This window comes from Betta splendens, chromosome 22 (assembly GCF_900634795.4).
Source record: "Betta splendens chromosome 22, fBetSpl5.4, whole genome shotgun sequence".
NCBI classification, from domain to species: domain Eukaryota; kingdom Metazoa; phylum Chordata; class Actinopteri; order Anabantiformes; family Osphronemidae; genus Betta; species Betta splendens.
Window position 1 is genome coordinate 8,767,737 of NC_040900.2, and position 22,153 is coordinate 8,789,889.

The 22,153-nt window shown below is 44.3% G+C and overlaps 2 protein-coding genes across 3 annotated transcripts; one reads left to right on the forward strand and one right to left on the reverse strand.

Annotated features, from left to right (window-relative positions):
- Window positions 1-173: 173 nt before the first annotated feature.
- zfyve26 (zinc finger, FYVE domain containing 26) lies at window positions 174-17,419 on the forward strand. 2 transcript variants are annotated; one of them, XM_029138813.2, is made up of 44 exons: window positions 201-308; window positions 468-622; window positions 1,083-1,370; window positions 1,524-1,599; window positions 1,778-1,864; window positions 2,082-2,231; window positions 2,307-2,634; window positions 3,151-3,275; window positions 3,386-3,550; window positions 3,686-3,774; window positions 3,856-4,007; window positions 4,094-4,276; window positions 4,583-5,176; window positions 5,310-5,474; window positions 5,653-5,804; window positions 5,889-6,132; window positions 6,267-6,530; window positions 6,642-6,761; window positions 6,989-7,156; window positions 7,303-7,536; window positions 7,622-7,727; window positions 7,810-8,636; window positions 8,745-8,944; window positions 9,160-9,264; window positions 9,371-9,493; window positions 9,595-9,768; window positions 10,259-10,508; window positions 10,596-10,694; window positions 10,779-10,966; window positions 11,098-11,234; window positions 11,556-11,584; window positions 11,703-11,839; window positions 11,918-12,138; window positions 12,531-12,678; window positions 12,827-13,036; window positions 13,127-13,342; window positions 13,454-13,651; window positions 13,747-13,827; window positions 13,954-14,081; window positions 14,200-14,374; window positions 14,551-14,610; window positions 14,697-14,879; window positions 14,988-15,038; window positions 15,186-17,419. In XM_029138813.2, the coding sequence occupies exons 3-44, from the start codon at window positions 1,174-1,176 to the stop codon at window positions 15,396-15,398; spliced, it is 7,752 nt and encodes a 2,583-aa protein (XP_028994646.1). In that variant the 5' UTR covers window positions 201-308; window positions 468-622; window positions 1,083-1,173; the 3' UTR covers window positions 15,399-17,419. The 2 variants fall into 2 exon arrangements, with proteins under 2 accessions (XP_028994645.1, XP_028994646.1); XM_029138812.3 differs by lacking the exon at window positions 468-622 and having other exon boundaries at window positions 174-308.
- Window positions 17,420-17,699: 280 nt separating this feature from the next.
- On the reverse strand, window positions 17,700-21,631 carry rdh12 (retinol dehydrogenase 12). Its single transcript, XM_029138863.3, has 7 exons — window positions 21,473-21,631; window positions 20,792-20,910; window positions 20,381-20,536; window positions 20,171-20,275; window positions 19,877-20,086; window positions 19,395-19,584; window positions 17,700-18,552 (listed from the first exon to the last, which is right to left on the reverse strand). The coding sequence occupies exons 1-7, from the start codon at window positions 21,544-21,546 to the stop codon at window positions 18,450-18,452; spliced, it is 957 nt and encodes a 318-aa protein (XP_028994696.1). The 5' UTR covers window positions 21,547-21,631; the 3' UTR covers window positions 17,700-18,449.
- Between the last annotated feature and the right edge of the window lie 522 nt (window positions 21,632-22,153).

Below are 22,153 nucleotides of genomic sequence, written 5' to 3' on the forward strand. Positions count from 1 at the left end.
TGCAAGCGTTTAAGCTTTTTAATCTTGATATCTTTATCTATTGTTTATATAAATTATTATTTATTATTATTAAAAATACCTTATTTATTACACAAGAAAAGTATAGTTATGATATTTCCCACTGCCCCTTAAGGCATCTGTCGTCTTAGAACGCCCTCCTCGTGCCAACCTTTGACCAACCAGCGTCCAGGAATCAGCTGATTTCGTCACATGACCCTGATTAACGCGCAGCTATCTTTCCGGAATGAGGCAGTGGCTGGAAATGTAAATAATATAGATTTTGTGGGGAAAACAGCATAAAGAAATGAGTAAGTATCTTAGAGGACGTTCTTTAGCGTGTAGCTGCTTTATTGTACAAGGTCACCTGTCTGTCTGCTGTTACGGAAGTTAGCTAAAGTTGTTTTTTCAGCTGCAGCAAGAAGGCAACATTGCAGCTAACGCTAATGCTAATGCCTCCCTAACACCAGGCAGCTGTCAGATTTGAGAAGAATCTAACGGCGACGATGGAAACACTGGATTTAAAACACGTCTTATTCCGAAATGCACTTTAACAACTCCGCGGACATTTTAGCGCGGTGTTTCCAATTCAACCTGCATGGTTTGTGGACGCAGGCAATTAAAGGTACAGATGTGTAAATCCCACTGATAGTAGATAAATGGTACAGATTAAGCTTTTTAATTGAATATTAAAACTGTTTTGACAGCTAAATTAATCTAATTTAAAATGTGTAACATTTCTGAAGCGTCGTTATGCTGCGGGGGATGAAAATGAAAGTTCTGGGTGGCTTCGACAGACAAAATACGGATCAATAATTAAACTGAATGTTAAAAATTATAATTAACGTCATACCAATAATTTAATAATAGGTGAAAATATACTACTTCGTTAAGTCCAGTTTCAGTTTATATCGGAATGTTGAGAAAATAAGGTTAACAGATCAAATATTTATCTTTTCAAACAGAGACACATTATAAACAAAATATCTTCTTTAGGAAATATTTAACCCATACAAAGAAAATGTTTTGGAGAGCACGTTCTGATGCATGTTAACTAACACAACATGTTCGTCTCTTGTTTCCAGATAAGGACAGTCCGGTGGGACTCCTTGGTTTCATGTCCTTAAATGTGCCACTACAGTCGTGACCCCTGAGCGAAGCAGTGCCCGTGACGCCATGGCCACGCATCCTTTCGGTCGTGAGGCGGAGACCTCACTCCAGGACCTCTTTGAGTACTTTAAGAGGTGCCTGCAGCATGGAGAGTGGGAACTGGCCTGTGCCTGTGTCCCACAGCTGCTCAACTCCACAGGAGGCCTTTCAGCAAACGTTAGAGGCATAATTAAAGCTATAATCTGCCATCCTTACAGTTTGACGTAAGTCTCGTAACTGCAGCCCAGTACAAAATTTGGGTTTTCCTACTGTATAGGTTTATGTGAAAATGTTGTGAGCTTTGTAAAAAAATCTCCTAAACCTTATTTTGCTATGCATATGTGGATATGTGTATTTTTTTGATGTTGTTGTTATAGATGGGAATCGGTGGGAAGTCCACACAAGTTGGCCTGGTTTTGGCTACAGGTCCTTGAGAAATGGACAGAGGAGCAGGTAATACTGTGAAGTCTCAAGTATTGTTGTTATTGGGCTTACTCACAAACTCACTCACCCAACACATTTTTGTATAGAGTCCTTTAACAAAATACAGATAAACATTTAATCTATTCATGAAATAAAAAAAGCTATGTGAAACACCACCACTGTTATGTTTTTTTGCCCCTTGTCTCAGGTTTCTCCAAGTGTTAGGAGAGAGCTGGAGTTTATGTTGCTACTGGAGGAGCTGGGCTCAGAGGGTATACCCGATGGCACGCTCAAGGTTAGTTGTTTTTTTTTTCCTTCTGTGAGAGAAGATGGTTTTTATTGCTTGATTACCTAGTTGCAAGCAAAACTATAGTTGATAACGTCCTCAAACTACAACAAACTGTAGAAAGACGGTTCATAATTATGTTCATACACTGTTAGGATTACGCTTACTGATATGTATGTTATGAACGCCTTGATATATGTAACTGAGTTAATTTGTGTGTCACCAGGAGCTGCACCAGGTCTTCCTAGACGCACAGTCAGACCAACCAGCTATTATGTGTTTAAGGACATCAAAGGCTGCTGTTGACTCTAGCCTCCAAACCCTATTGGAGCGAAAGAAACCCAGCCTGGCCCAGTGTTTAGCACAATTTTTAGAGGTAGAGAAAATAACTGAATGCCAAAAACAAGAAATGTATGAAAGTACGCCTCATGTGGCCTATTTTCCCTCACAGGACCAGTCATGCACAGAGAACCATTATCTGCAGCACACGTTTATCCAACACCTGATGAATAAATTAGCAAAGCCAGAGAGGAACCCGGAGTGGGTGGAGGACATATATGCAGTGTTGGCTGTGATGCCGTGGAGCTCTCAGAGAAGCGGTGGGCAGTTTGAGGCACTCTGTGAAGTACTGTGGGGAGCCAAAGACGACACCCTGAATGAGGAAAGGATCCTGAACTCGCTGCTTCGTCCTCGGAGTGATGCTCTGGTTTCTATGTTTTGCTCCACTGCAATAAGGCTCCAGAGAGATTGTCTCCTGAGAAACATGCCCAATACACAAGGTAATGACACATGAAAGACCAATTTAAAGTGTTGAGAAAACCAGATTATACGATTGCTTTGTGTGTTTCTACAGATTAGTTCCTCATCAGAGCTGTTTCTTTGTTTTAATGTACTGATAAAACAGGCTCTGATATTGGGCCCTCTTTGTAAACAGTGTTGGTGCTGCTCTGGCATCACCCTTTTTCTCCTCTAATCACACTTCTGCTTCTGTGGTCAGTGTCACATAAATGTACATGTGACAACTTCTCTAAGATGTCTGTACAAACTTCCTTTAATTTATTTGCACAACATTCATAATTGGTGTTTTGGCGTTAGTTGGCACCATACCAATACTGGTGGAGGATGTGAGTTTGTGGTTTAACCTAGACATTTCAGCCTACACAAGTGATGTTGTATGTCTCATTGTGTACTTGAGTATGTGTATGAGGTAGCAGTGACTTTGCTGCAATTCATTCACTCACAGTTTTTCAAGTACTCTTTCCTTTTTTTGTTGTTCTGCTTGCATCACCTTCCAGCTGACCTCCCCGAAGCGGAGAAGCTGGCCCTCAGTTTATGTTGCCACAAAGATCGACCCTCTGCCTGGAAGATGGTCTATTTTGAGTGCCTTAGCAGTGGGAAGCACTTCCTGGAACAGGTGTTGGTAAGTAAACCAAGAAATTGTCTCTTATGTTTCTTAATGCTGGTACATTGTCCAAAGTTTGTTTGCAAACTCAGGATGAAATGCAATAATGTAAATAAGGCTTCCTGTAGGTCACTGGGCTTGACCTGATGAAACACGAAGAGTTTTCTCAACTGAAAGACCTGCTGCAGCTGGAGTTCCAGCCACTGTCTCGTCTGCTGCTGCTCCTGGGATGGACCCAGTGTCGTAGTCTGAGCTCAGCTCAAAAGCTGCTCAGCGTCCTCCATAGAGAGCAGGTCAGAACAGAAATCAGATGCAAGAATGCTACAAGTGTTTTTTCAGTGGAGACAGATCATAGATCTGCTCACTGATTTGTATTGTCAAAGGTCAGGTGTGGTCCTGTGCTGACTCAATGTTTGTTAACATTTTAGGCACCATCCAATGACTCTGTTCTCCAGGAATTTGCAAATCTTTTGTCCTCTCAGCTTAAAATTTTGGAATGGTGTAAAAACAACAATCCGTAAGTGTCTGCTTTTCTTTTTCTGACATCCAGCTGTCGTTTAGATCATATTAATTAATATTTTTGTGTCTTGTTTTGCAGAGCCATCTCCACGGAGGCATTGCTGGCACAGCTGCACACTCTAGACAGTCACTCTGCTCTATATATCCTGAATTCCCTGACACCTCTACCTCAGTTCGAGGAGCGCAGGATACTGGATTTGCTGCACCAGTTGCCAACTTCATTAGGAACAGGTTTTCATCATTTGTGTTTGTCCAGTGGTTACCAGGAGAATGAATCACCTGATGTTGCATAGTAATGGTAATGCTTCTTTGTGCAGATGACACCAGCCCCGGTGTGCAGCGAAACATAGTTTTGTTCCAGGGGTTTTGTGCCATGAAGTATGCCATCTACGCTCTCTGTGTAAATGCACATCAGTATTCAAACTGCCCAGAGTTCACGTCAGTGCACCAGCAACAGCTCAGTGAAGCAGAAGTGGACCAAACCTCAACATCCTCAGACGGTATGGAGGCTGGACAGTGAAGTCTTGGTTTGATGACAGATGCTAAAACGGTTCCTGTTTGCTAATTTGGTCTAATTACAATCTCACTTCAAGCAGTGTAGAGATTGATCTCATTCATAGACGATTTTGATATGATTATCTATGCACAAATAAAAAGGCTTTCTTAATTCTTTTTAAATTTCTACCTCATAATTTCTCCTTTGTCATTTAGTTCTGCAACAGGAAACTTAAATGCCTGTTTTTGTTTTTAAACCAAATAAATTTTTGTTTCCTTAGCCTTATTTTTTTGTTTGTTTTTATTTACAGGCTGCCGTTTGCAGTTCCACCAATACTTGTCAGAGTGCCAGCTTTATCTGGAGGCTGTTCCTGCCATGTTTCGCCTGGAGCTTCTGGAGAACATCTTTTCCCTTCTCTTTCTGTCCACTGCTGACTTTGTGCAACAGAATCCAAAAGATTCAAACTCCAATCTAAAGACAGGACATGCAAATCAGGATAGTTTACCCCATTCAGAAGTAAGAGCAAAAGAAAAGATAGATGATACTGAGGACAGCAGGAAGGAGAGCCAGAAGTGTTGTGCGAGTTCCTCCACAGCAGCCCACAATGCACACCTAGACCTGAGTCACCTTATCCAGGGCTGCAGAGGGTTTCTGGTTGATGTGACAGCAATGGAAGGTTTTCTGAAACTGCTGAAAGAAGGGCTGGAGGGCATGTGTGTGGTGGGCCAGCGGGAGGGTCAGGAGGCAGGAAGAGCCCTTTCTCGGGAGGCTGAAGCAGCAGAGTGTCTTGGCTGCTCCGTGACGGCTGAGACGTTCGGAAGCCGTCTGCAAAGGCTGTCCAAACGTACGGCAGAGGCTCAGTGGAGGCTGCAGATCATCACCAGCAACCAGGCCACTGGAAGTGGTGAGAGGACAAAATTTATTTTCCTCATACAGGAACAAACAAAGCTTTTTCTTTAAAAATACTTTCCCCTTGTTTAATTTAGCATCAGGAATGTATGCATTCATCTGCTGTGTCTTCTTAAATGTCCCTGCAGGTTCAGAAAGTCCTCTGCTGACGTCATCTTTTAGTTGCACCGTCACCTCACAGCGACACAGCAAGAGCTCGAGTCTGCGGAGGAGGCGAAAACCAGGGAGGCATGTTACAGAAAGACAGAGCTCCATAGAGAAGCACAATGGAGAAGTTAGCACGAGTGCATCAGGTAAGGCATATTATTTTATATGTGAAAATGATAAAGCCAAATGTAACCACTAAGCTAATATGTAATACCTATTTGCTTGTATTTTTTATTCAGACGTTTATTGGTGACCTCTTCAATTCAAAGAGCCTGTTTTTTAGTGCTGTTTTTTAATTATTTGTTTGTAACTATTCTCTATGAGATGGTGGAGGATCAGCAATAGCAAGTTGTGTGGAAGTTGATGTTTGTCCCTGCGGAGGTCCCCACAGCTGGCTGGTCCCTGCCATGTTGTCCCCTCCAGAGTCTCTGCTAATTTCTTGCATCCGCAGAGGAAACTTCATGGAGGCGCGGCAGGTCTGTGTGGGGAAACGTGTTGATTGCCATGAAAACTTGTAGAAACTTGGTGAGGATCCCGTCTACAGTGTATGTCTTTTGCAGGTGTCTCTGGTGTTCGATCTTGGGTCGTCTGCCTGTTGTGGCGAATTAGTGTTCATGGAGCGCTACAAAGAAGTCCTGGGGGAGTTGGCCCAAGTGGAGCAGAAGATGGAGAAGCAGTCTGTGTCCTCATCGTCGTCCTCTTCAGAGGGCTTGGCTTCAACAGCTGCATCGGGGGTAGGGAGGACTCGCCTGGGCAGCAGTGGGCGCTCAACACTGCAGGCCATCGGAAGCGCCGCTGCAGCAGGTCTGCTGTAATTTACAGTCCTCTACTTATCTCCTTGGTTCATAATCACGATTGTACAGTAGAAAACGCAAGAAACCTGTAATACTATAAAACATTCAGCTAAGTGACGCATAGATGTGTGTCCCACCCTGTAGGTGTGGCTGTCTACTCCATCTCAGACATTGCTGACCGTCTCCTCAGCACCCCTGCTCACCCCATGCCCACCCTGGAAGACTGCTACTGGCTGAGCTGCTGCTCCTCGGACCCATCTGGCCTCCTTTACACGCTCCTGGATGAGCTCAGCCCAGCAGCCATGGCTGCCTTTGACCTCGCGTGCTGTCACTGTCTTCTCTGGAAGACGTCTCGACAGCTGCTGGACACAGCTGAGCGCAGGCTCAGCAGCTCTCTGGAGGATCGAGGTATGAAGCCTTAATTTTAGGAATGCAGATGACTTCCAGAACAGTATTTATGACATGGAGTAGAGCTTTTGGTTTTTCCTTACAGTATAATGTCACTGTCTTCCTCCTCAGGTGTACGAGTTGACCCTAAGGTGCCTCATGCTGAGGGGATCTGTGGATTTCCCATGGTGTTACAACAGATCAACAAGATCCTGAATCACTCTGTGACTAATAAGGGCTCTGTGAAAACAGGTGAATGAAAAAGGTTAAATAGTTTCAGAAAGCGAGCTGCTGCTTCTTCTTCCATCCTTTTTCTTCTCTTTTTTCTTCATCTTCAGTTGTTTTCTTCTTCTTCTCCTCCTCCTCCATCTTGTCCTAATTTCTTGATTGATTGGTCATATAAATGAATGACTAATCACATAATGCAAAGTTGAGTGCACAGATAATTTTCTATTAAACGCACATATTTTTGTTGACAGAAACGGTTGAAGACCAAGTGTTTGCCAGTCCCTTTGGTTGCTGCGCTCAGGAAGTTCTCCTCTGTTGCCACCCGATACTAAGAGAGGAAAACATTGCTTTTCGACTGGGTCTTACCCAACGCTTGGAGACCACCCTGCACAATCTGAGTACTGCGACAGATGGCGCAGGTCAGCAAAGTAACCAGGACAATCTTTCAGATATCATCAGCTAAAATGTTGACGAGTCAAAGCATGTGGGCGTTTGTTGTGCTCTGAAATAGCATGTGGTCAGCGTTCTAAGAACGTCTGGTAACTCTGACCCTTCCATGTAACAGAGGGCAGCGTGGGCAGTGCACTTCTGGCACTGTTGGTGGAACAGGCCAATCTGAAGCAGTCAGAACTGGATGTGCACCGCGTTCGCTCCAGCATGAAGCAGCTGCTCCGTTCTCTGGACCAGCTCTGCCCCTTCGAGCCAGACAGAGACCTTGCCAGACCAGATTACGTGCGCAGTTTCTTCGACTATGTCAATACGCTAGCATCTGTGCTGGTGCGCAGTCTCTGTTCAGAAGGTAAAAAAAGTCATTGAGTAAATATAGGTTAGATTAGATTCCTCCACCATGACAGAGTGACAGAGGCTGATATTCTTCTTCTTAGATCAGAGCACTGAAGTGAAGCTTGGAAATCCCCTGTTGGTATTGCTTCAGTCCCCATTTCAGCTTATCTCCCATCTCTTATTTGAGAGACAGGTGCCTCCTGACAGGTGAACAATGAACAATAGCATCATTTCCCCAATATGAGTTTTCATTAAAAACAAGGTTACTAATTTATGTTGTGGTTTTCAGAGTGCTGTCCTTGCTGCAGCAGGAAGGCCTGCGACTGAACGTTCAGCAGGTGATTGTCCAGCGCTGCTGCGAGACGTTGCCTCTGTGGTTTTCCTCTCCTCCTGCCGGGGTGAAAACGGACGATGGCCAGTTTGGCATTGCTAGTTTGTGTGTCCTGCTCCAGCAGCACGCTCAGGAGCACCTGCCCACCCTGGGGATTGCAGAGCCTCAGTCTGATGAAAGCTCTGAGTCTGAGGGTTCTCTGGAGGACCACTCTGCTACATCTTCCACCTTTTCCAACTTCCCACCTTCCAGCTCATCTTCCTCCTTATCTTCATCAAACTCTTTTCTCCTCACGCCATCAGCCTTGTCTTTCCTAAAGTCTCGTTCCCCTTTACTGGCCACACTCGTGTGTCTGAGTGCCTGCAAAGGTGAAACAGCCAAGACACAGTCCTCCGGATGGTCTGGATACTTCCGCAGTGGGCGTAAAGAGGTTGTCCTTGATGGGGAGCAGATTTGCCGTGAGGTAGATAAGCTTTTAAAAGAGTTCCCCATTCTCCGTTCTTACCTTCACACCATGGCTGAACCAGTACTGGGCACCCCGTTAAGTGAGAACGAGGATGGCTCTGCTGGATTAGGCGCGGTTGTTTGTGGGAAGCCTCTAGTCAGTCTCCTGCTGTCTGGGCCACAAGAGGAAGTAGCTCAGGCTGTGGCTGCTGATGCCTTCAAGAAGGCTCTCATCTCTAAAGACCTGAACAGAGCCCTCAGCCTGCTGGAACTGTATGGACAAGGTTGCAGCCAGGAGGGGGCGCTAAGAGACCAACTGCTTGCCTGTGCAGCATTAGAAGGTGAAGTTAAATAATATAGTGTCTTCTTAATCATGATTTGGTTCATGATGACATGAAGCAAAACAGTTTTCTTCCACTGATACTAAATTTTTTATTGCCTTTTCCCAGATGGAGATAAAGGCATAGGTCAGTTGTTCCGCGTACAGGATGCAAACCTGCGGGCCCGTGTTGCTTTGCAGGGTCTGGAGCGATGGCCTCTGGCCGCCTGTCTGGAGCTGCTCAAATTCTGCCTCAATGATCCGAGCACAGACGCCTCACTGAGGACAGAGGTGGAGCTCAGGAAGAAAGAGTTGGACATCTACGAGAAGGTAACGCTTGGGTTTGAAGTGTGCTTTATTTCTTTAATGCCAATGGGAAATATAGTGCATACGATTTGTGTCATACTATAGCATAGGACAAGAATAACTGTCATACAAGTCTGTGCTTGCTTGCTCCCCCAAACTGAACACGCCTGTGCTTATGTCTCCTATAAAGTCTTTCTTTGGGACAGCTGCCAACTATTCATACTTTTTCTGTATCACAGATGCTGAACTTAGAGCCTTCCTTGCCTTGGGCCACATGGCAGGAGATTAGGCTCGAGTCTAAAACCAAATCTGAGTCCATGTTATCAATGATGCTGGAGGCAAAAGTATATACAGCAGTCACTTGGCCAATTAGTAAACATTGCCATATCCATTACCTCATCATGAAATATAAAGTAATAATAAATGTATATATTTTTTTCCTTTTTGAAGGAGTTTGCTCTTTGTGCACAATGGGTGGAGATGAACTCTGTGTCTGACCAGCTGAAACTGCAGCTAAAGACTGAACATTTGCTTCATCTGCTGGAGAATGCGAAGACAAACGAGGCTTTCCAGGTCCAGACAGCTCAACCTCTGGTTAAATCAAGACCAAAAACATTTCAAAGTGATTTTTTTTATTGATTAATTAAAATTTCCCTACTATGTTATTGTGTTAGATGCTTGAGGGCCTCTCTGATGTTGTGGGCCTAGACGTATGCGAGCGGGCCCTGGACCGCCGCCCTGTGCTGGCTGCCTGTCACTTCCTGGCCGACTACCTCACCCTGCATTTCCAGAGGCAGGTGTCTCCAGCACGTCGGCGACACATCCACGCCCTTCACCTGGGCTCTAAGGTTAGTGACTGTGGTCGTCCTTGGACTCCAACATACCGTGACATTGTACATTCATAAATATCATCATTAAGTGCTCTGGTTTAATTGGCAGAACGTTGTGTAATTTCTCTTGACATCATCTTTTGTAATCGGTGAAATTCCTTTCTCGCAGCTCACCTGCATGGTCAAACTTGCCTGCCTTGGCGACACTCCTCTTGACACGCATTAAGACATACTATAATAATCTGTGTTTCCAAAATATATATGACACATTAAGATTTTTACTGGTTGTTTTAAAAATTCCTCAATCAAACAAATAGCCTGTTTCAAATAGATCTGGTTATGATGTATCACTGGGTCTGCGGTGACTTTTGAGACACACTGACAACTTTGAGACTATTCTGCTTCACTAATCATCAACCAGTGTACTAATTGATTTATATCCTACAGCTGATTGAATACATGCACATGGTATCTGCAGGGTGCCTTAATCTTCTGATGTCATCTTCAGGTGCTGTTGACGCTGCCACCAGCAGCCAGGCAGGACTATTTCTCGCTGCTCTCAGAGCCTCTACTGATGCTTGAACAGTTGCTGATGAACCTCAAAGTGGACTGGGCCGAGGTGGCAGTGCGGACCCTGCAGAGCCTGCTTGTTGGCCAGGAGGCTGGCTTTGGTGTGGAGGACATTGATAAGCTTCTGTCAGAATATGCCCGCAAGGCCCTTGACTTCTCCTGTGCCCCTCGAGAGAGGTCTCGATCAGGTTAGTGCTGAGCGCGAATTACATATAGATGTTTTTGTCATTTTCTTTGGAATGAAAAACCAGTGTATTTGTGCTTGACATTTTCAGACTCTGTAATCAGCCTCCAGGATGCACTGATGATGTGCCCTGCTCAAGACAGTATCTCTCTGTCGTCCAGCCGATTCGACTCTCCTGTGCCCTCTGCAAGTGAGCAGCATGTATACCTTGTATTTAGAGTTCATGCAGATTTAAAGTTTCTGGTTTAGGAAGTGTTTTTTTTTCTCATCACAGGCAGCACACCTACACACACAGCGTCCCAACACAACACAGAGAGTCAGAGGGATCGAAGCTCAGCAGGGAGGAAACGCAGTTCGCCTGTCAAGTTCAAGCCCCCAGACCAACCTCCAGCCCGTAAAGACTGGGTCCCAGACACCAAACACCATGTGTGCATGGTCTGCCGCCGCGAGAGGTTCACCATGGTGAGTGGCCGCGCTGCAGATGCTGCATTCATTGGTTACGTGGAGCAGATAAAGGATCTGATCTGAGTGATCTGCGGGCAGCAGTTGCCTTTGAGCTGTTAAACTAATTTCCTTATTTTAACTCCCTTTAGTTCAACAGACGCCATCATTGTCGTACATGCGGCCGCTTGGTTTGCCATGCTTGCTCTGAGCACAAGATGGCTGTAGAGGGATGTCCAGGAGACGACGTGCGAGTCTGTGACCAGTGTTACGCCTACTTTCACCCAGAGTAAGATCCTGCTGATTGAAGTTCAACAGACCTCACTTATCATCATAAATTTTAATAAAGCTTTTAAACAATATGGATATTTAGGTTATCTTTAATAAATGATGTGTTTCATGAAACCTTGACAGTCGCAGCATGCTGCCTAAACTAAAGAAACAAATTATCTATACATTACAGTTTTTCATAAGCATGTGTCAGATTCTATTTTCTGTAATTTACTTTTACATTTGGAAAAATATTTGTGTAAAATGAATCTCAAAATGTTACTGGATGTAAGATCAAACTTAATTCTGGATTTCGAAATTTCTTTGTTTTTCAATGCAGTTCTGATGATGAGTTGGAACCAGCTGAAGGTAAATTAACCAGGGTTAAGTCTTTTCTGTACTCTTCTAGTAATAGAGGTACCTACAGGCCAACATTTTAAGCTGCATGGGGACTAAATCTTCTTTTTTAATTCTTTTGTTTTCGCAGTGGCCGGCAGCCCTGTGCTGACAGAGCAAGACTTAGACGGAATGCTGCATCTGCCGGAAGTGGTCCATCGTCAGGTCCACCTCACTACAGACCCTGGAGAGAACCAGCTGCTCCGCTGTGAGTTCTACTATGAACAGGTGTGTATTTACACAGGGCAGGTTGCAACTAGAATATCTATGGGATCACTTCAGTGTTATTGAACTGTCTTCTCACAGGCTCCCAGCGCATACCTCTGCGTGGCCATCCTGTCTCTGCACAGTGACCAGGGCTCCTGTGGACGCCAGCTCATCAGCCACTGTCGCGATCTGTCTTGCAAGCTGACCAACCCGGAGGTGGACGCCTGCCTCCTCACAGACATAATGCGTCAGCTGCTGTTCAGTGCCAAGCTGATGTTTGTTAAAGTAGGCCGCAGCCAGGACCTCGCCCTGTGTGACAGGTGAGATGTCACAGGAGGGCGCAGTGATGACAATGTAATGTTGGATCATAATCTGTGGCTAATACACAGTATAATGCAGAGTTGAGGTCAGTCAAGTTTCAGGTGGAAAGAAAGCGCCTGTGAGGGTGGCTCACAGGTATGTAGGGACTAAAATGTCATTAATCTACAGGCCCTGCCTTAAAATGTGACTACGCACAGGTTTAATAAAGCATAAAAATGCTGACACATTTCATGTGTCTGGTGACACAGAGTGAGCAGATTAGATGGTGAAATATAGTAAATGTGCTGAAATGTGTCACTACCTATTCCCAATCACTGCTTTTTCACTGTTTCACATTCTCCTTTTTCTTCTGCTTTTTCAAAGTTTCACATCTTCCTTTTTTCTTTCACAGTTACATCAGTAAAGTTGACGTGCTCAAGATTCTGGTCACGGCCAACTATACCTACGTTCCTTCTCTGGATGACATCTTGGAAACATCGGCTGTCACACGTCTTCGCAATCAGCTGCTGGAGGCGGAGCACTACCAGCTGGCAGTGGAGGTCAGACTGATGCCGCTTTAATTTATTTTATGTTTATTGATCAGGGAGCATGGCCTGAGAACCACCACCACCTGCACAACCGTGATCCTTTATTATTATCACTTAATAATTATCACTGATTGTCCTTAATCGATTTGTTGTTCTCCAGGTGTCTACCAAGAGTGGCCTAGACCCGAGTGGTGTCTGGCAGGCATGGGGGAGGGCCTTGCTGAAATCAGGGAACCTCTCAGGAGCAAGGGAGAAGTTTTCCCGCTTTCTCAAGGCACCAGTGGACCGGAACCAGCTCAACTTGGGTCCCCTATTGGTGCAGGAGATTGTTCAGCATCTGGAGACCAGTGTGAGATTGACTCTGTCCATGGTAAGTCTAATTTACTTCATCCCTCACCCCACGGTTACTGATAAAGTGGCGATGAATGAAGGTTTGTGTGTGTCTCGGTGTGTTTATCAGACTTTTAGTGAGGATGTCCTGGCATCCCTGCGGGAGCTGGAGGACGCTCTGGCTGACAGAGCTCCTGTGGAGCGATCAGAAGGACTGATGAAGAACTGCAGCCTCCACCAGGAGTGTCTCTACTACCTGAACACATATGGCTCACACTTAGCTCTGATCAGCTACTACATGCGTCACGACTGCATGACTGAGGCCTTGACATACTTGCTCAACAAGGTGAGGCAAGAGTTGGCAGAAAGCAATGGGTTTAGTCCAGCTGCATGAGTATTGTTTCTATTATTCTTTAGTTCTGACATATGTGTGTCTTACGACTGTATCGGGGCTCAGGAATGCCCAGAGGAGGTTTTTCTGGAGGGTGTGTTGCAGCCCAGTCTGGAGCAGGGTCGTCTTGGCAGGCTGCAGGATGTATTGGAAAAACTGGACCCAGGCCTGGAGACATGCAGTCGTTACCTCATTGCTTCCTGCCAGTTTCTGCAGCGCCGAGGATACTTTCATACCCTGTACCAGTTCCAGCAGTTCATGATGGTTTGAGCAATTTCTTGTTTTGTTTTATGTTAGATTTTCGACAGCTGATCAAATAATGTTTGTTTAGTCAGGTTAAATGCTCTTTATCTGTTCAGGATCACGTCCGTGCGGCCATGACCTGCATCAGGTTCTTTACAAATGGAGCGACCTCATACGTGCAGCTGGGAGAACAGCAGGTATATTCTTCCTGTAGTTGTTTTTACAGTTTGCTTCTTTGCTGTTTTGGGTATAAGGAAGTTCACCCCCCCCCCCCCCCCCCCCCCCCCCCCCCCATGCTTTTGTTTTTGTTTTTAAATGTATAGCGTTGGTTGGTCAGAGCCAAAGAGCACCTGAGGACGTACCTGCAGGAGCAGCAGGGCCGAGGCCCTGGGAGGAAAAAGTCTCAGGTCAACTCATTTAGGAAGATGATGTCGTCCAGTGACGTGTCCAGGTTATTTAATATGCGTCATATTTTACAGCAGATGATCTCATCTTTGTCTCATTCTTATCAAATGTACTATTTATACACTTGTTTTTTAATTGCATTGACCTCTCGTCGTGTTTGTTAGACACATTAACACTGTCGAGCTCCAGCTGGAGGTGACTCGGTTCCTCCAACGCTGTGAGACAGCTGGTACCTCGAAGGATTCACAGCCAGGCACTCTCACATCAAAGTCCCCTGCGTCCAATTCGCCGCCTACACTGTTCTTTGGAAATCCCATGAAGGTTGAAGTTGCCTGTAAGGTATGATCAAAGTTGCAGTCGTTTCAGTAGCTACTGTTTAAAAAAAGCCCTGCAAAGACAGATTAAGGTTGTTAAAATGCCTCATTAACTAGTTAGCTGTTGTGTTTTTTACATTTTCCGATATTGCACATAATATGTAGTAATACTGTGAAACAGCCATGCTTTGCTCCTTTCAGGTCATGCTTGGAGGGAAGAACATAGAAGAAGGATTTGGCATCGCATACAGGGTCATACAGGTTTGTTGAGAGCAGAAAAAGCGTCTTTTTTCACAATTTAATGTGTGAGCCATCATATCAACACATATATACATGCAAACGCTCAGGATTTCCAGCTGGAGGCCCAGGCTGTCTACGTGCGGGCTGGCCAAAGACTTGTCCGACAAAAGCAGTACGGAGCTGTGCGGCAGCTACTCAAATGTGTAAGCGAGTCGGGCACCGCTACCAAAAACGACTGCGATGCTCTCGTCCTCAGCTGCGTTTCTGTCGCCGATAAGGGACCGGCAAATGTGAGAAAATTGGTGATGCAAATGTTGAGTGTATAGGATAACAAAGAATGACCATGACTTAGCTTCATCACCTATTTGGTCATAGACTTTGATTTGTCTCTGGTTTAGGCAAAGGAGCTGGAAAGTCTAATTGTGGAGACCAAGAATCCAGAAAGCAAGGTATTATAAAACTTATTCTTTGTTTCTTTCATTATGATCTTCCTCCTCACCAGTAATATTGCCTTGCTCCATATGAAACTTATTCTTTTGCTGATCTAGTTATTACACGTCCTCATTGTTAGCACTTCTGCTTCCCTTTCTCTGCAGATCAAAGCCTACTTGTTGTGTGGTAAGCTGCGGCCGGCGTATCTGCTGGCGGTCAAGCTGGAGCCGACCCGGGCGCGACCGTTGGTCCAGGACGTCCTTCAGGCCGCAGAGGGAGCACAAGACTCTGTGATGCAGAACATCTGTCGTCAGTGGCTGTCCGAACATCAGCACAAGTCATGTCAGCAGCGCCAAAGCAGACCCAATGCAAGGTAAAGGCAAAGTTGGCAAAACTGGGGGTTTACACAGAGGATTTCATTCCATTTGACTCTGCTGCCATCATTCTAACTCTTCAGCATAGCATATACTGTCATTCTATGAGTTTTCTGCAGCAGTAGGTTACCTAAGGTACCAAAGATGGAACCAACATGCTGTGAGCTTATTAGATTTCATGCATTGGAGAGGCAGCAGTGCTCTCAAGACCCAACACTCTTGGATGTGTTAACTCGTGTCCCCTTTCTAGTAAACTAGTTATAAGGCCTCAGGTTTTAAAACTGCACATTCAGATATTTTAAAATAAATTCAGATATTTTTGTCACAGATTTATTTTATTTCATGATCATCTCTGCTTGAAAAAAGATGCTGACGTACATGCACAAGCTTCAGCCCTATATCAATGCTATTGCGCCTTGATTGATTGATTAGGTTAGACCCATGAAATTGCTTGATGGTGACAGTATAGTGAATGTATGCTAAGGAGCTAGTATGGGATACAGCAGTCAAAATCATGTTGACATCTATGCTCAGCTTCAACACAAGACTCAATAAGAAATCTTTATATGGCGCTTCACGGAGTCTGGAAAAGGTGACCCGTTCCGTAAATGCTGTGGCGTTGTGAACTCCATGACTGCAAAGCTGTGATGACGTGCACAACAAAGCGTGCTCACACGACCAGGTGTGTTGAGACATGAAACAGACGAGACACTTTCAGAGATCCTGTCCACAAAGGATGGTGACGCACAGGGTTTTGGCCTGGTGTCAGGTTACTCTCTAGCTCTAGACTTTGACCTTCACTCTGTACAACCAACAATACCGACGTGCTTTTTTTCGATTGTGGAAATGCTTGGATGGTATCTCAACTGCACAGTATTTTAGAGAGAACAACGTTATTACACCAGAATGACATGTTACGTAACAGATGTGAACAATTACACAATGAACGCTTATCTTTAATCTAATTAGGATTTCTAACCTACCTCAACCTAAAGGGAAATGTCTTTAACTGACTGTTAAATGTGTTTCTCATGTTATTTACTTCATCCCTATTTTGAGTTTTTAGTCCGTATACGTCCAACGTATTTGCAATGATGCCTGGAGACTACATGATCAAACCTTGACAAAAAAATAAAAATGAAGACCTTATTTTTCTAATCCTGAATGAAACCACTTCCTGTTTGACCTGGCACTGTGTTTACGTGGCCAGCTTTTAGCTTTGATTGATTGATTAGGGGAATTAATATAATTACGGGCATTTAAAATGTTCTTTAGTGATTTAGAAAAAGTAACTGTGGATACTAAAAGGGAACCGGCCATGGAAGTTTGAATTCATAACCAGAAAGCTGTTTTCATTGTTTTCTTTATGTCTAGTATTTTTGTGTCATTCTATCTGTGGGCCTTTGGTTCTGATTTCTCAGTGTTCGTTTTAAATCAGATTTGCTCTTTTCTCACAAGTGAGGCAAGTAAGCTACTAATAATTTACTTGATCACATAATGAAGTCAAATAACGTCTGAGAAAAGGGATTAATTTGTTTCTATACGTTGTCTTTTGATGCGTGTTGTTGCCTTTGCCTGTTACAATGTAAATCTAAATAGTTAATAATTAGCTCACGGACATGACAATCACTCATGTTGCTGTACCCGAGTGTTTACAAGTGCATTTCCGGGCTTTTGTGAACCAGTGGTCAACACGTACCTCCTCATTTAGAGAAGACACGGTGTCGTCCCATCGTCTCGCTTGCCTGTGCTGCACTGACGACTGACACTGACGGAGCTTTCAGTGACGCTGAGTGATAACATGAGAAGTAGCCAGCTTTAAAATGCACTCTAACCTTCCTCAGTTCAGACTGTTGTCTCATCACTGCCGCACTTTATACAGAGTTAAAAATGTACAGTAAAAACACATAAAAAAAGTGATGATAACTGCTTTAATGATGCAGGTACTAATGAGTGTCAAATGTAATTGATGTTGTTATCCATTGTAAAATAAAGCAAAAATAAAATCAAACCTGTACTGAAAATTTTGTAATTTTGAACTTGAAACTTGAATGTTGTCCACTTTTTGGATCAAATCGTCTTGTTTATTTTTGACAGTTCTCATTTGACTAAATATAAGTGTCTTTAACTCCAGCATCTGTAAAGTTCACTGACCTAAATGTCATGTCCATAGAAGCATGTGTAAAACTCTGTTTATGGGAGGATTATTTACTGGACTCTTGTTTCTTGATGTTGGGAATTTCACAATGTTCAAAACTAATTTTGTTTGAATGGTGGCATCAAATGACGGATACAAGCAGCCAATTCTAGTAATATTATCTTTTATTTACATCAAATGTAAACATTCAACTCTTAACATGAATGTAAGTTTAGTAAAAGGCATGTTAAACTTGTATAAAACACAGAATGTAAACTCTTGGCAACCTTTGTTTAATGCTGAGAAGGAAACGGGACTTGGTCGATAATTAAACATATAAGAATGTGCAGCTCTTGGCAATGCGAATGGGAAAACAGCTCTCCAGGAGTACTGTATGTAATTCAGGCAGTATTCGTGGCTCAGATGGACACTGATCCTTTTGAACCTGGTGACGGATACAACCGCCGGCACAAAAAGTCAGTTTAGCTGCAAATTCTGGAGGCGTGAGAAAGGAAACCAAACAGAAAGTCGATAAAGATGCTGGTCTTTTACCCTGGCTCCACCCGTCACAGTATCCTACAGCATTACAATACATTGAGTTGCTTTTTTGCCTACACTGTCTTCACATTGTGTCACAAAAATATAGAGAAATGCTTTTTGTGGTTATATGATAATATAATTGAGTTGTTTTGGTTTTGTAAATCTGCTGTAAAGCACCAAAATACTCTGTTATAAAAGGTACTTACTGCATTAATACACAAAAAAGCAACATCACATAATGGTACCTCAAATATCATTACCTGACTGCTTATTAGAGAGCACAGAACATCAAAACCATGATGAAACTAATGAATTGAATGGTAGCAGAAATGCTGAGGACTCCTTAGAACTGAGATAGTTGGCGCTTCCAAGTGGAATCAGTCCCACTCGATGGCGAGGAGCTCGCAGCTGATGTCCCACAGCCTCCTCGCCGTCTCCTCACTTCGTCCCTGTGGTGCTACGAAGGCGGGGGCGCAGTCGCTAGAATGGAAGCAGAGGGGAACGATCATTACATAAGAGCTAATCGTGGTGTGAGTCACACATCCAGCACAATGGGCACAATGCTGCAGATTCCCTGTGACCTTTTCATAATAACATTAAGGATGTTAAAGTGTTGAACTAAATCACAACGAAGGTTTAGTTCTTTTTTAGCCATGTAGCAATGACATTCAGTGGGACGTCCACGATGGATGGAAATGGAAACGTACTGCTTAATGAGTTTGTCCAGTGTGGTTCTGAATTAAAAACTGGTCAAAACTGAAGGCCTCGCTGGGAAAACTGGGCAGACATTTCTTGTGAAAAACCCCAAAATGTTAGTTGTGCGGTTTCTTTTACATGATGAAGCTGTGCCTCTTACAATGGCGCAGTCTGTTGTGTTACAACGGGGCAACAATGCAAATGGGAACTGGACAAGCACTCCTTCACGCGTGCAGATGGAAACGCTCTGCCCTGAAAAACCAGTAACTATAAAAGCTAATGGAAAACCTGTGTTTGAGTCATTCGTGCAGATTAAAGTTGACCAACGTTGTGTTTTGGGGTCTCGATGTGAGGTTTGTCAGCAGGCGGCTTGATGACACGCTTACGGCTTGTGCGGCTGTTCACAATTAACGGTGGAGTAACGGGCTGAAGCCTCCGTTAATCACGTTACTGTGATCACATCAAGTCTGGAGGATCACATGAGTGTTGCATAATTTGTGGCAAATTCCCCTTCAGCTGCTCCAGCCCAACACAGATCCTGTCAGTTATTATCAGTTTTAACATCAGACGTTGTATTATTATTTAAAGACGTCCAGGTCCTTTGACATCGCTCTCCTGTCTCCCACCTGAAGTGTTTCCCAGAGACCGAGTGTAGCTCCTCTGCCACGGCGCAGTAGATGCTGGTCTGTGCTCCTTCCCGCGGCGTTTTCAGGAACATGGAGAAGACGGTGAACATTATCGTCATAAGCGTCGAGTGTCTGGTGAGGTCAGAGTTCACCGTCCCCGGGTGGACCGAGTTCACCGTCACGTTCGTATCTGTAAGAGACCGTATTTAGTCTTCACTGAGGTATGAGGGTGATCATTTGAAGACATTGTTTTTTTTCAGTCCCCTGTGGGTTTGGAGATTTCCAACTGGACAGTCATGGGTCACATGCACCACTGAGCAATAACATCACTCTGTGGAGGGAGAGCATTATTTACTTCTAAGGTTTAAAACTGTTACCTTCTAAATCATGCAAATGTTATTAACTGAACATTACTAAAAGCTAGTAGCTCTATATATTGAGTTTGATTGCGTCACCTCCCTGACACATCTGTGTTTGCGTACCTTTGAGGCGACGGGCCAGCTCTCTGGCAAAGAGAACATTGGCCAGTTTGCTCTGGCAGTACGCTAAGCCGCTGTTGTAGCTGCCCTGGCTGTGAAGGTCGTGGAAGCGGATCCAGCCGAAGTTGTGCGCCAGGGAGGAGACCACCACCACGCGGGCCGGCGCGCTGCGCTTCATCAGCCCGATGAGGAGGTACGTCAACAGGAAGTGACCTGTGGTGAAACGGCACGTGTCCTCACAGTGAGAGCCGATAAGAGCCAGTTCGAGTGATAGACGAGCGTTTCTTTAAGTCTTACCCAAGTGATTGACTCCAATATGCATTTCAAAGCCATCAGTGGTTTTGGTGTAGGGGCACATCATCACCCCAGCATTGTTGATGAGGATATGTAGCTGGTTGACCTCTGTGGAAGAGGTCATCACACACACACACACACACGCTGCAGATGTTAGACTAGTTGCATAATAACAGGTTGGTAGTTAGTATTAAACGTCTACTTTGTGTTTACCTCTTAGGAATTTCTGTGCAAAGGCTCGTATAGAACAGGTATCTGCCAAATCCAGTTCCCGAACTTCTACCTGTGCTTCTGGATAAGCGGCCTGTATGCTGGCTGCAGCCTCCTCGCCCTTCTCCACATCTCTGCACGCCATAATCACCCGAGCCCCTGTTGAGCAAGGGAAGAAAAAGCAGAGCAATCTTTAAATGCGATCCTAATAATATGCGCCAGCTATTCTGCGCCGTCGTTCCTTCTATTCACTGTAAAGATTTTCTCAGGGGGGGTCCTGGAGGTGCCATTGTTGCAAAGCCCACTGAGGCAGACTAATGTTGGACTCAACTGAATGGAGGAAGAGTATTTTCCCCTTTACGCTGTCCTGATATTGGCGTGTGTATATATATTCATGGAGGCACTCTGCTGTACCTCGCGCTGCCAGGTCCAGGGCGGTCTCTTTCCCAATGCCTGTGTTCGCTCCTGTAATGAGAACTGTCTTCCCATCCAGCCTCTCTGTAGATTTACACACTCCTCCTGCTGCATATTGTCTGTTGAAGCACAAAACAGCTGATTAACACAAAAGACACACCGCTGGTGCACAAGCGGCTCCATTTGCACAGACCAGTAGCCCCTTCTGCAGCCAGTTGAGGATTTGCCCTCATTTAGGTTGTACATATGGGCGCCTGGCTTAATTATTCATACAGAAACTTGTACAATGAATACTCCCGAGCCAAGCCACGCGAGCCGCACCACTGAGCAGGGCCGCCCCACAACCAATGGATCCGTTGGAGTACGCATACAAATATAGCTCCTCCCACGCTCGTGCTGCTGATAGGCCCGAGCCGCTCAGATGGAAGCCGCCCGGTTCACCTCCGCGCAAACACTCCCACAGCTCCATCATTCTGTTTCATTGATTATCAGCGTCGCGTGAAAGAACGGCGCGCGAAGAACACGCTAGATCGTCAGTTGGGGTGCTTTTCTGTGTAATATAATAAACGTGCGTACTATTACAGCAGTGCAATGCAATGTCCTGTCAAACAATTAACAACCGTGACGTGCAAGATGTTGGCTTTTTTGGTAGAATATATAAGTATAATAAATGATGCTTACCTTATATGTGATGCAAATAAAACCACCAGTATCATCACCAGCCCGAGACTCGCGATAATTAAGAAAAGAAACATTATGCCACCGATCTGCGCTCCTCTCTCTTCCTGCAGGACGCCACTGGTCTGCAGGAGAACAGCTGATGTCAAGGCATAAAGGGCTGCAAAGCACGGCGGGGATGAGAACGAGAACGGAATCATGGGATTGTAGTTTTTGCCTAATGGGAACGTTAATGAGGCAACGCTATAAACCGCGAAACTATCCGCATCATTATTAAAGCAGGATTTACTGCTCATACCAGATTGCATTCGTTTTGTTATGTGTAGCACATAAAGTGTTAAACAATACGTTTAAATTAACGTTTGTCTTTGTGTTCTTGTTTTACATTAGAATAATAATGTCTTTCCTATTTACTTATTTTGAAAGGTCATTTTTATAAATTGAGTATGACAAATTACGTATCTTAAACAATATCAGTCTTAGTTAGTTTGGTTAGTTTCCATTCTCGAAAGATTCATATATTATATTTATTCAAATCATGTTAGAAACAATAATATTTTCTATTATTAATACCACAGTACATTTCTAGCACCCGTAAAAAAATTTGAACATAACTGCAAATACTCTATTGCTACATAAAGAAATAAATGGGTATTCATTTGTGCATAATTGGCAGCGATCGGG

Bases quoted from the DNA above. Each gene is read 5' to 3' on its own strand.
- zfyve26 (XM_029138812.3), top strand. From the start codon at position 1,174: ATGGCCACGCATCCTTTCGGTCGTGAGGCGGAGACCTCACTCCAGGAC. The intron at 5,177-5,309 runs GTGAGAGGACAA...ATGTCCCTGCAG, and splicing joins CAACCAGGCCACTGGAAGTG to GTTCAGAAAGTCCTCTGCTG. The intron at 13,343-13,453 runs GTGAGGCAAGAG...ATCGGGGCTCAG, and splicing joins TGACATACTTGCTCAACAAG to GAATGCCCAGAGGAGGTTTT.
- rdh12 (XM_029138863.3), bottom strand. From the start codon at position 21,546: ATGTTTCTTTTCTTAATTATCGCGAGTCTCGGGCTGGTGATGATACTG. The intron at 20,276-20,380 runs GTAAACACAAAG...CCTCTTCCACAG, and splicing joins TGCACAGAAATTCCTAAGAG to AGGTCAACCAGCTACATATC. The intron at 20,087-20,170 runs GTAAGACTTAAA...GTTTCACCACAG, and splicing joins TATTGGAGTCAATCACTTGG to GTCACTTCCTGTTGACGTAC.